This window comes from Taudactylus pleione, unplaced genomic scaffold (assembly GCF_031769625.1).
Source record: "Taudactylus pleione unplaced genomic scaffold, aTauple2 ptg000596l, whole genome shotgun sequence".
Classification (NCBI taxonomy): Eukaryota; Metazoa; Chordata; class Amphibia; order Anura; family Myobatrachidae; genus Taudactylus; species Taudactylus pleione.
In genome coordinates, this window is record NW_028284998.1 from 3,050 (window position 1) to 16,359 (window position 13,310).

At 47.4% G+C, this 13,310-nt stretch overlaps 1 protein-coding gene across 1 annotated transcript; it reads left to right on the forward strand.

The window, feature by feature from the left end:
- The first annotated feature begins 4,015 nt into the window (after positions 1 to 4,015).
- On the forward strand, positions 4,016 to 12,175 carry LOC148480787 (uncharacterized). The gene is made up of 5 exons (XM_088453855.1): positions 4,016 to 4,503; positions 9,465 to 9,608; positions 9,682 to 9,786; positions 11,498 to 11,570; positions 11,992 to 12,175. Exons 1-5 carry the CDS (start codon positions 4,384 to 4,386, stop codon positions 12,081 to 12,083), a joined length of 534 nt encoding a protein of 177 aa, XP_088309981.1. The 5' UTR covers positions 4,016 to 4,383; the 3' UTR covers positions 12,084 to 12,175.
- Positions 12,176 to 13,310: the final 1,135 nt, after the last annotated feature.

Here is a 13,310-nt window from a genome sequence, read left to right on the forward strand (position 1 = left end):
CAATTCTTTATTTAATACACATCCACATTGCAAAAGTCAGTGAGGCAGTAATGTATATGTCAGTGAGGGGGTGATGTGTATTACTGTCAGTGAGGCAATGATGTGTATTACTGTCAGAGAGGAGGTGATATGTGTTACTGTCAGTGAGGAGGAGATGTGTATGACTGTCAGTGAGGTGGTGATGTGTGTTACTGTCAGTGAGGCGGTGATGTGTATTACTGTCAGTGAGGAGGTGATGTGTATGACTGTCAGTGAGGAGGTGATGTGTATGACTGTCAGTGAGGGGGTGATGTGTATTACTGTCAGTGAGGCGGTGATGTGTATGACTGTCAGTGAGGAGGTGATGTGTGTTACTGTCAGTGCGGGGGTGATGTGTATTACTGTCAGTGAGGGGGTGATGTGTATTACTGTCAGTGAGGGGGTGATGTGTATGACTGTCAGAGAGAGGGTGATGTGTATGACTGTCAGTGAGGAGGTGATGTGTATGACTGTCAGTGAGGAGGTGATGTGTATGACTGTCAGTGAGGAGGTGATGTGTATGTCTGTGAGTGAGGGAGTGATGTGTATTACTGTCAGTGAGGGGGTGATGTGTATTACTGTCAGTGAGGGGGTGATGTGTATGACTGTCAGTGAGGGGGTGATGTGTATTACTGTCAGTGAGGAAGTGATGTGTATGTCTGTCAGTGAGGGGGTGATGTGTATGTCTGTCAGTGAGGGGGTGATGTGTATGTCTGTCAGTGATGGAGTGATGTGTATTACTGTCAGTGATGGGGTGATGTGTATTACTGTCAGTGAGGGGGTGATGTTTACACCCTCTATCTAATCTAATTGGTACATAAAGAAACATCACAGCAGATCTATTTATACTTACTGTTCTGGGCTCATTTATTGTTACACGGAAGTCAGTGTTTTGGCACATCAAGCTTCATGGCTGTGCACAGAATCCCAGAAATGCTATTTTACTAGTTGGTGTCATGTCTGAGGTTTGGACTAGGCCGGGACAGGCATGGGAGGCTGAAGAGGAAACTTGGGAGGCGTGGATGAAGCTGGGTGGCCTGATTTTTGGATTTGTTGGGAGGCTGAAGAGGAGACTTGGGAGGCATGGATGAAGCTGGGTGGCCTGAGCCAGGACTTCCTCATGTATGATGTGAGCAGTTATATGTACTGTATAGGATGATGGGCCTGAAAGTGAGGACAGTAAAGTAAATGTCATTATTGAACAGCAGGTTGGAATGGGAACTGGATATATGATACTGAAGAGATGGGCAGAATCAGATTGGGACCAATGTTGATGAATTTAAGAATTTGATCGGTTTGAGGCCAATGTTTGAAGATATTGAATGGAACCGGTATTTTGAGATATTGGATGGGACCAATGTTTGGAGATATTGGATGGGACCGATGGAAGCAGATAGAAACAAGTCTCTGTGGTCAAACCAGACCCGAGTGTTAAATGGAATGGAGACTTGTAACTGGAATCACACGGACTGGGACCATTCAGATACAGAGTACCTGGGAGCTCAGCACTAAGCTGCAACTTCAGCAAGTAGTGACGACGTACTGGCAATGAGGGCCAGTCAGGAAATGCAATTTATAGGGGAGGATCCCTAGTGATTGGATGGCTGTAATCAGCTGGTCTGGGAGCAGCACTCTGAGTGGAGAAAGAGTGTTAGGTGACAGTCCAACATGGCTGCACCCATACTGTGGTTTAGGGGCTGCGGAGAGTCATCTCCATGCTCAGGACGGGGCAGGAGCAGCACAGACAAACCTCAGCACCAGCCAGCAGTGTGAGCGGACCTCTGTGCTATCCTGGAGTGATGCACAGCGCGAGCAGTCCTTAGCACTTGCCTGCACAGGCACCGGAGTGGTAAGAAAGTGATTTTTAATGGTCGGAGCGTGGCAGTAGGCCATTGTGCTGAGGTAAGATATCCTATAGTGCCCATGTTTTAATATGTGTGCCCAGTGTAGAGCTGGGGGGTATACTCAGAATCATAAAATAGGTGTAAGCCTGGGGGCAGGGCCCTCCTACCTCCTGTGTCTCTCTGTTATTACCCAGTCTTCTTTTATTACTGTTTGTTCCGCATTGTAAAGCACAATGGAATATGCTGCGCTAAATCAGTAACTGTTAGTAAATACATAAGAACAAATATCTACAGACCTTCCAACATGACCCATTCCATTAGGTACAAAATGCTCTGCTCCTGGACTTCCTTCTTTATTTATGGTTGAAGCCACCTGTGCTGAAACACCCGTCTCATGAAATAACTGGGTCAACACAGGTGTCTGCAATCATGAATTAGGTGGGAAGTCCAGGAGCAGAGCATTTTGTACCTAATGGGACGGGTCATGTTGAAGGGTACGTATCTATGTGATGTATTGTCCGCATCGGCCTCATTTAAGTCTGTGTTCACCTGACCTGTCTGTTGTCTACCTATAACTAAATATATGCACCCTCGTACCTAGGCTCTGTGTTCTGCAGTAATGTCTGGAATTGTATTGTGATTCATCTAGTAATGCCTAGGGTTGGCCAACAATGGTTTGAAACCATCAGTGGTTGCACACCGATGGTTTACCCATCGATGGTAGGTAACCATGTGGTTTTCTGCCATCGATGGTAGCTGTGGACCCGATGGTTTTCTTTTTACACTTGTAGTGTACTGCAAAGGGTCTCATTCAGACCCGTCGCAAGCGCCGATGTGCTCGCTACCGGGTCGATGGTCCCCACAGAGCATGTGCACGACGGAGCCGGCTCCGTCGTGCGCATGCACGAGATCCGGCTAGCGACGGGCGCTCCGTTGCTAGGGGTCTCTTAGCAGACGGGGTGAGCTGTCGATGTTGAGTGACAGCTCGCCCCATTTGCTGGGCGGGCCGGGGGCGTGCCTGGCCAAACGGAGTCGTTCCAGTCAGAACGCTTGCCGTTTGGGGGCGGCCCCACTGACATCATTGATGAGCAGGAAGTTCCTTGGGGCTTATGAGAGCCCAGACCCAACCTTAAGGTCTGGCCGTAAGCCCCGATGGTCGCGATGGTGATGACCATCGCGAACATCACCCTGGTCGGTCGCTAGAGCTGTGGGTGGTAACCCACAGCCTAGCTATTGACCAGAAGGCGGCACTTAAAAAAGTAAGTGGCTGCCCTCGTTCAGAGCGATCGCTTGCAGCAAGCGATCGCTCTGAATGAGGCCCTAAGTGCTCTGCTGCAGTTGCACAGTGCAGAGCTACTAGGCCATCAGCCAGCAGTCCTACTCTGCTCTCTTCTGCGCATGCACAGACCTTCGATGGTTAAAATCATTGATAATTTAACTTTGTATAATTTAGTACCATTCATGGTTCATGTTGTTTCTACTATTCATGGCAACCATCGATGGTGTGCTTACCGATGGCCATCCATAGTAATGCCTCGCCTGATCTCTCTTCCAGGAATGCCTGCACTAACTTTCTGTCTTAAGGTACATACACACATAATGATTTTTTGAACGATTTAACTATAACAACATTGTTATCGTTCAATCGTTGAAAAAATCATTCAGTTTCTGAGTTATAACTATGAACGATTATCGTCCATACGCGTTCCCGTTTGTTGTTCATTCTGACTGACCAACTGAATGATTTTCATTAAGGGAAGTTACAAAAATCATTTGTAGTTCAAAAAATTGTTCATTACACTTTAAAAAAATCTGACAGAAAATCGTTGGTAACAAAATTGTTACGTGTGTATGCTGCTTTACTCTTCTAAATCTAATAATGCCTGGGCTCTGTGCTCTCCAGTAATGTCTGGTCTAATCTACTTACTCTTCCACATCTAGTGATGCCTGGGCTCTGTGCTCTCCAGTAATGTCTGGTCTAATCTACTTACTCTTCCACATCTAGTGATGCCTGAGCTCTGTGCTCTCCAGTAATGTCTGGTCTAATCTACTTACTCTTCCACATCTAGTGATGCCTGAGCTCTGTGCTCTCCAGTAATGTCTGGTCTAATCTACTTACTCTTCCACATCTAGTGATGCCTGAGCTCTGTGCTCTCCAGTAATGTCTGGTCTAATCTACTTACTCTTCCACATCTAGTGATGCCTGAGCTCTGTGCTCTCCAGTAATGCCTGGTCTGATCTGCTGTCTCTTCCTCTTCTAGTGATGCCTGGGCACCTTTGCTCTCCAGTAATGCCTGGTCTGATCTGCTGTCTCTTCCTCTTCTAGTGATGCCTGGGCACCTTTGCTCTCCAGTAATGCCTGGTCTGATCTGCTGTCTCTTCCTCTTCTAGTGATGCCTGGGCTCTGTGCTCTCCTGTAATGCCTGGTCTGATCTGCTGTCTCTTCCTCTTCTAGTGATGCCTGGGCTCTGTGCTCTCCTGTAATGCCTGGTCTGATCTGCTGTCTCTGCCTCCTCTAGTGATGCCTGGGCTGCCGCTGTTGCGCATCTTGTACACGGGTCTCGCTGTGAGATGTGTAGGGACGTTTCGCTCTTCCATGGTCTTGGCTGAGGGATTGAATCAGAAATGGGCCCAGCAGCAGGTAGGATCAAGATAATCTAATAGCATGATCTCTCTGTGCTGCAATGGATGAATACAAATTTAGAAACTTTCTTTAATTGAATCGTAAACATACGAGTACAGACAAGATTCACATAGATACATGCTTACAGTGAAGATGGAGGAGAGGGCCCTGCTTGATGTCTATAGGAGATATGGAAGGACTCCATGGAGGCAGAGATCGCAGAGTTAAGCTGGCCATACACGGTGTACCGTGCGATGCGATGGGGAATTCGATGTCCGATATATCAGGCGGTCCCCACACACGTTGCGATCTGGTGGCCGACCGCCCGATGTGTCGGCTCCCCCCACATAGCGCTGCATGGGATCGCACATCGCATGCCTGTATCATGCCCATACATGGTATAATATAGCAGCCACATAGAAAGATAGACTATGACGGCAGATAAGAACCACTTGGCCCATCTAGTCTGCCCATTTTTAAACATATTATTACATCAACCCTTATTGATCCTTACTTCTTCTGAAGGATATCCTTATGTCTATCCCATGCATGTTTAAATTGCTCTCCTGTCTTATCCTCTACCACCTCTGATGGGGGCTATTCCACTTGTCCACTACCCTTTCTGTGAAGCAATTTTTCCTCACATTTCCCCTGAACCTACCACCCTCCAGTTTTAGAACATGTCCTCTTGTTCTAATACTTCTCTCTTTGAAGAATGTCTCCTTCCTTTACGTTAAAACTCTTTATATATTTGAATGTTTCTATCATGTCCCCTCTTTCCCTTCTATGCTCCAAACTATACATATTATGATCTTTTAGTCTTTCCTGGTACGTTTTGTGGTGTAGATCTTGCACCATTTTAGTTGCCCTTCTTTGTACAGTCTCTAATGTATTAATATCCCTCTGGAGATATGTCCTCCAGAACTGAACACAGTATTGGAGATGAGGACGTACCAATGACCCATACAGTGGTATTATCACTTCTTTCTTTCAGCTACAGATTCCTCTCCCTATGTACCAAGCATCTGACTGGCCTCCTCATTGCTTTGTTACAATGTTTGCTTGCCTATAAGTCACCTGAAATAGTGACTCCTAAATCCCTTTCCTCCTCTGTCGTTTCCAGTATAGTGCTATTAATACTATATTTAGTCTTTGGATTTTTGAGACCCAAGTGCAAGATTTTGCATTTTTTGGCATTAAACTGTAGTTGCCACGTTCTTGACCATTCCTCTAGTCTACCTAGATCATCAATCATTTGTCTTACCCCTCCAGGTGTGTCTGCCCTTTGTGTCATCTGCAAAAAGGCATAGTTTCCCTTCAATACCATTTGCAATGTCACAAATAAAGATATTAAAAGCACTGGTCCAAGTACAGATCCCTGAGGTTCTCCACTGGTAACATTTCCCTCATGAGACTGCTCTCCGCTTACTACAACTCTCTGTTTCCTATCCTGCAGCCATGATCTTATCCATTCAACTATCTTTGTATCTAATCCCATGCTTTCCAGTTTATTTAACAGTCTGTGATGTGGAACAGTGTCAAAAGCCTTACTAAAGTCTAGATAAGCTATATCTATCCCCCCCCTTTATCTATTTCCTTAGTCATCGAGTCACCAAAGTCAATAAGATTTGTTTGACATGATCTCCCCCCAGTAAATCCATGCTGTTTGGGATCCTGCTAATTGCTGGATTTGAGATAATCTACGATTCTTTCTTTTAAGAGTGTTTCTATCAAATTCCCTACTACTGATGTAAGGCTCACTGGTCGGTAGTCACTGGTCGGTAGTCACTGGTCGGTAGTTTCTTGCCTCTTCCTTGCTTCCACTTTTGTGCAGAGGGACAACGTTTGCTCTTTACCAGTCCTCTGGAATTACCCCAGTAGTTAGTGTCTGGTTGACAGAGGTGTCACTAGGGTTGGTGTCACCCGGTGCTGTAACTCATGGTGACACCTTCACCAAATAAAAATCAGGACTAAGGTGTGCAGCTTCACATTCTCTCCCCCCTTACCAGTCCCATAGTCAAATACTCACACTGCAGTGCTCATCCCAGAATGCCAGGCGCACCCGGGGGCGTGATGATGCCAGCCTTCCCCCACTTCTGTGTCCCCAGCCAGCCAATCCCCACTTCTATGTCCCCAGACTGCCAGGCCCCACTTCTGTCTCTCCAGCCATCCAGCCAATCCCCCCTTCTGTGTTCCCAGCCATCCTTCCCCCCCACTTCTGTGTCCCCAGCCAGCCTTCCCCCGACTTCTGTGTCCCCAGACTGCCTGCCCCCACTTCTGTGTCACCAGACTGCCTGCCCCCACTTCTGTGTCCCCAGACTGCCTGCCCCCACTTCTGTGTCCCCATCCATCTAGCCAATCCCCCCTTCTGTGTCCCCAGCCAACCAATCCCCCACTTCTGTGTCCCCAGCCAACCAATCCCCACTTCTGTGTCCCCAACCAGCCTTCCCCCACTTCTGTGTCCCCAACCAGCCTTCCCCCCCTTCTGTGTCCCCAGACTGCCTGCCCCCCTTCTGTGTCCCCAGACTGCCTGCCCCCCCTTCTGTGTCCCCAGACTGCCTGCCCCACTTCTGTGTCACCAGCCAGCCCCCACTTGTGTCCTCAGACAGCCACCTTGCTTCACTTACCTTATTCCAGCAGCGGCGACGGTGGGTGGAGTATTGAGGGGAAGCAGGCTCCTGAGCTCCTCTCTTTCAGCAGCTGCATAGTATGACGACATGACATCACGCACCGCGCACTGTCTTATGGATGGGGAGTGGGCGGCTCTTTGCATGGCCACTGATGTGCTCCGCCCCTTGTGGCGGCCCTGCGGGCATCTCTTTGATATCGGGGGAGGGTGCAGGCAGCTTTGTGATGGCGGGGGAGTGTGTGGCTTTTTGGTGTCACCCCCTTGGAGGGTGGCACCCGGTGCGGCCCGCAGCCCCCTTGTGATGCCACTGCTGGTTATATAATTCTGTTAATGGTGTTACCAGCACCCCTTTAAGCTCGTTTAGTGTCCTTGGATGTTTCCCATCTGGCCCCATTGATTTATCCTCAGTTGTGAGAGTTCTGATAGAATCTTCTCCTCTGTAAATGTGCTTGTTCCTACCTCATTCTTCTGATTACACCTGTAACTTACCTGTGGCCCCTTCCCCTCTCTCTCAGTAGTGATTACTGACCAAAAATAATGATTAAGATGATCAGCTATTACATTGTCTCCCTCTTTCTGTCTTTAGTCTTTTTATTCCACCTTTTGTTTTTCTCCTTTCGCTTATATACTTAAAAAAAGTTTTGCCCCCTTTACCCACTGACTGTGCCTTTTTCTCCTCAGCTTTTGCCCATCTGATTACTTTCTTAGCCTCCTTCTGTGTTACACGATACTCCTCTGTGTCCTCATTACTTTGCGTCTGCTTGTATTTCCTAAAGGCCATTTTTTTTGCTTTCACAAAACTTGCTCTCTCTTTCCCAAACCACACTGGCTTCCTTTTCCTTGTGGTTTTCCTAACCCTCTTGATACAAAGGTCTGTTGCCTTTAATAATTTTTCCCTCACCTGCTCCTTTCACGTTCCTCCACTCCATCCCTGTAAAATCAGCCTTCCTAATATCTAACACCATTGTCTTTGTATGGGGTGAGTCAGTATCTGTCTTTATTCTGAACCATACTGCTTGGTGATCACTGGATCCCAGGTTTTCACCCACTTTTACATCAGATATTCTGTCTCCATTTGTAAATTTTAAGTCTAATATTGCGTCTTTCCAAGTGGGCTCCTCACCAATTGCTGCAATGAATTCAGGATGTCCCTACTTCTAGTGGAACTTGCCATAGTACCAATCTGTTGGATCGGCTACTTTATCGCACTATTAGAGGGAGGGGTAGTAAGAGCACGGTAGGTGGCTGGGTGAGGGTCTGACAGAGCGTGCGAGGACATTGTAGTCTACTGCAGAAACGAGGAAGGAGTGCCCACAACACAGATCCTGAGGTCATGCCTAAACTTCCAGGGTGAACTGTGTTTAAAACAGTGGTGGGGAATCTGTGGCCCTCCAGCTGCTGTGGAACTACACATCCCAGCATGCCCTGCCACAGTTTTGCTGTTAGTGCATGTAAAAAATGTAGCAGGGCATGCTGGGATGCGTAGATCCACAGCAGCTGGAAGGTCATACGTTCCCCACCATCGAATAGTTTCCTAATGCCGCCACTATCCAATAGCTATCTTACAGTGAGGTAATGAGGCTGAAGATGTAGGGAGGAGCGGTGAGGTAATGAGGCTGAAGATGTAGGGAGGAGCGGTGAGGTAATGAGGCTGAAGATGTAGGGAGGAGCGGTGAGGAGATGTAGGGAGGAGCGGTGAGAAGATGTAGGGAGGAGCGGAGAGTGCGGCGCTAGCCGGGCAAAGCTCAGTGTGCAGCCGAACGGAGAGGATGGGGCCCGTGTCAGAGACTGCACATGGGCCCCCTCCTCTCTAGAGACACCCCTGCTGAGGTACCCTTTCATAATGAACTATCGTCGCTAGGAACCATTAAATGTAAATTGAAATGTGTATGTACATATAAAGGTATTTAGCCATCATTTATATCACCCTGCAGACTCGAGCGAGATAAATTCCGGACTGTATGGCTGCACTTGTACATCCGACACTGAGCAATGTGTAAAGAATATCTCATACTGTTTATATGTATAAATTGTGCACTCATAGGAATGTTTATATAAGTAATTTTATAAGGCTTTGCCATTTGGGTGCTCTTAGGATACAGTTATTATGATTGGGTTTCCTATTTGAGAATATCCTAAGAGCAGCAAAGACCTAATGTTCATTTAAAACACTTTCCTTCAAATGCACACTAGGGGGTCTCCTGTGTGTAACATGTACAGCAGGTATTGGGGGTAGGTATATGAGATGTACACTAGGGGGTCTCCTGTGTGTCTGTGTGTAACATGTACATCAGGTAACATTATATGTGTATGCACCCTCATGTTGCTTTGTTATTTTCTGATTGGTCAGCGATCATACTGTGCCAGTGACGGGATTCACAGTGATGAGGTAGAGAGAGCGCGGCAGGCGGCAGCACAGACTAAATCTCCCACCATTTTCTCTAAGATCATCGACAAATCTCTGCCAGCAGATATCATCTATGAGGATGACCAGGTACAGACTGCAGAGCATTACTCCGTGCTACGCCCTCACCTCTCCGCTCTAACACCCGCTGTCTCTCTTTCAGTGCTTGGCTTTCCGTGACGTGGCTCCGCAGGCTCCAGTACATTTTCTTGTCATTCCCAAGACCCCAATCACCAGAATAAGTCAAGTGACAGCCGGAGATACTGAGGTAACTGGGCAGACGCATGAAGCTGGTGTCCCCAACACTGGCATCATTAGCTCCACCAAGTAACATAGGCTGCACACACATGGCACAGAGCCTTATATCACAGGAGCACAGGAGTAGCTGGTGCAGAACTGTAGATGAGAGGAGCACAGGAGTAGCTGGTGCAGAGCTGTAGATGAGAGGAGCACAGGAGAGCTGTAGATGAGAGGAGAACTGGAGATCTGTAGATGAGAGAAGCACATGAGTAGTGGGAGCAGAGCTGTAGATGAGAGGAGCACAGGAGTAGTTGGCGCGGAGCTGTAGATGAGAGGAGCACAGGAGTAGTTGGCACACTGCTGTAGATGAGAGGAGCAAAGGAGAAGATGGTGCAGAGCTGTAGATGAAAGGAGCACAGGAGTAGATGGTGCAGAGCTGTAGATGAGAGGAGCACAGGAGAGCTGTAGATGAGAGGAGCACAGGAGTACAGGGTGCAGAGGTGTAGATGAGAGGAGCACAGGAGTAGTTGGTGCAGAGCTGTAGATGAGAGGAGCACATGAGAGCTGTAGATGAGAGGAGCACATGAGTACAGGGTGCAGAGGTGTAGATGAGAGGAGCACAGGAGTTCATGGTGCAGAGCTGTAGATGAGAGGAGCACAGGAGTAGATGGCACAGAGCTGTAGATGAGAGGAACACAGGAGAGCTGTAGATGAGAGGAGCACAGGAGTAGTTGGTGCAGAGCTGTAGATGAAAGGAGCACAGGAGTAGTTGGTGCAGAGCTGTAGATGAAAGGAGCACATGAGTAGTGGGAGCAGAGCTGTAGATGAGAGGAGCACAGGAGTAGTTGGCGCGGAGCTGTAGATGAGAGGAGCACAGGAGTAGTTGGCACACTGCTGTAGATGAGAGGAGCAAAGGAGAAGATGGTGCAGAGCTGTAGATGAAAGGAGCACAGGAGTAGTTGGTGCAGAGCTGTAGATGAGAGGAGCACATGAGAGCTGTAGATGAGAGGAGCACATGAGTACAGGGTGCAGAGGTGTAGATGAGAGGAGCACAGGAGTTCATGGTGCAGAGCTGTAGATGAGAGGAGCACAGGAGTAGATGGCACAGAGCTGTAGATGAGAGGAACACAGGAGAGCTGTAGATGAGAGGAGCACAGGAGTAGTTGGTGCAGAGCTGTAGATGAAAGGAGCACAGGAGTAGTTGGTGCAGAGCTGTAGATGAAAGGAGCACAGGAGTAGTTGGAGCAGAGCTGTAGATGAGAGGAGCACAGGAGTAGATGGCACAGAGCTGTAGATGAGAGGAACACAGGAGAGCTGTAGATGAGAGGAGAACTGGAGATCTGTAGATGAGAGAAGCACATGAGTAGTGGGAGCAGAGCTGTAGATGAGAGGAGCACAGGAGTAGTTGGCGCGGAGCTGTAGATGAGAGGAGCACAGGAGTAGTTGGCACACTGCTGTAGATGAGAGGAGCAAAGGAGAAGATGGTGCAGAGCTGTAGATGAAAGGAGCACAGGAGTAGTTGGCGCAGAGCTGTAGATGAGAGGAGCACAAAAGTAGATGGCGCAGAGCTGTAGATGAGAGGCGCAAAGGAGTAGTTGGTATAGAACTGTAGGTCATTTCTCCCGCGTACTCCTAGCTGGATTCCTTTTGTGAGTGTGGACTTGATGGTCCTCAGATACTTGTAGTTCTTGTTGGATTTTCTCTGACATAATGGATTACTCTCTTCAATGTCTCTACAGCTGCTGGGACACCTCTTGGTCACCGCTAGTCGCTTGGCACAGAAGGAGGGTCTATCGGACGGGTACAGAATTGGTGAGTTAGGGAAAGCAACCTCTCCTTTAGCCAGATTACCTCACTCTTATTACCTCACCGACTCCTCCTGATTGCCGGTGCAGCGCTCCGGGGTCACGGCCAGGAGGAGCAGTTTCTGGATAAATACCCGTCTCCCAATGTTTGCCAGGGATAGTCCCAATTTTCAGCTCCATCTGTCCTGTCTCTATATATCTCCTATTGTATATCCAATGGTTGCCCAAAGTATCTGTTAGTATAAATTAATTCTGTAGTATTCCTTGATTAGGTAGAATAACCCTACTCTGCTGGCCAGAGACTGGTCCCCGCTCCCCAGCCTCGTACTGTGTGTTAGGGGTGTCCGAGCTGTTATCTCTAAATGATTATAGATTTGTCATTATAGATGAGGTTTCCAATAATAATACAATTCTCTTCCTCTCTGCAGTGATCAATGATGGCCAGCAGGGGGCACAGTCCGTCTATCACCTCCACTTGCACGTGATTGGTGGCCGGCAGATGAAGTGGCCTCCAGGATAATTTCTGTGAGTGGTTCCTGGAGTCTTCAGAGTGGTTAACAGTGGCCCCCCAAACCCAGAGACCATGAGCACAATAAATCTCCTCTAATGATCTACCTGTGTGATACATCACTGTGCGTGGAGAATTATAAAGCCTAATATAATACGTTTCCATTTGTTTTTATTCTAGGTGGCCCAGCCAGACAGTGAGCTAGTGGATCAGGGACATGTTTAGGCCTAATAAGGACTTATTAAACATTTTTTTTGTTTCTTCTGGTTCATAGAACCCCAAATTTAATAACACACATGCTGTACTGAGACTAGTTCCACATCTGGAGCAAATGCAGGATTTCTAGGCTGGGGGGGTTCCAGGTAGGGGGGTGGGGTGTATCCCAAATGCTTCATTTAGACTTATAGTGAGTAGAACTAGCTATAGTCTGCCACATACATAGTGCAGTGTATAAATTTATATATATATATATATATATATATAATGTATGTATATATAATGACAAGCCATACATAGTGCAGTGTATGTAATACATCAGACATATACAGGACCAGTGATCACAGTAGCACGTTATATGAGGCTGTAGTACCATCCATACATGGTGCAGTGTACAGTAAATATCCTACTCTCTGCGAGTAGCAGCTGTGGATACAAAATCACCAGAATAATTCAACATTGTTCCAGTGTGGAGGCAGATGATCCAAAAATCAGCTGTTTCCGAAGTCCCCATCACTGCTACTTCTGTAGCAGTGGAAGTTAGCATCTAGTGCATTTGCATGAACTGGGCTTCACGCAGACACCAAAAAGCCCCAGCGTCCGGGGAAGAAGCCGGACAGAGACAGAGGGATCCATAGGGAAGGTGCAGGAGCAAACATCAGCTGAAGATGGTGAATGCTTTCAGTCAAGATCCAAAAGTTTTGGAATTTTTGGAACTTAATGAATTTAGGTCCCCATGCTAGTGTCTGGGGACCACAGGACAGATCAGGTCTAATAGGTAAGCAGGAGATACCAATGACAACTCCTGCATTATCTTTATAATGAATATCCCTGATTCTTAATTTCTACAAAAGTAGGTGAAAATTTTTACAGAAGCAGGTGGAAATGAAAATTAAGTGACGATCAATAAACCCCATAGACACAATATCATTTAACCAGTAGGAGAGAGTAGTTAAGTAAGCACATATTCTCCCACTTCATGGTAAGACATCTGTCTCTTCTTGCTGCAAGCTGCTCTCTGGT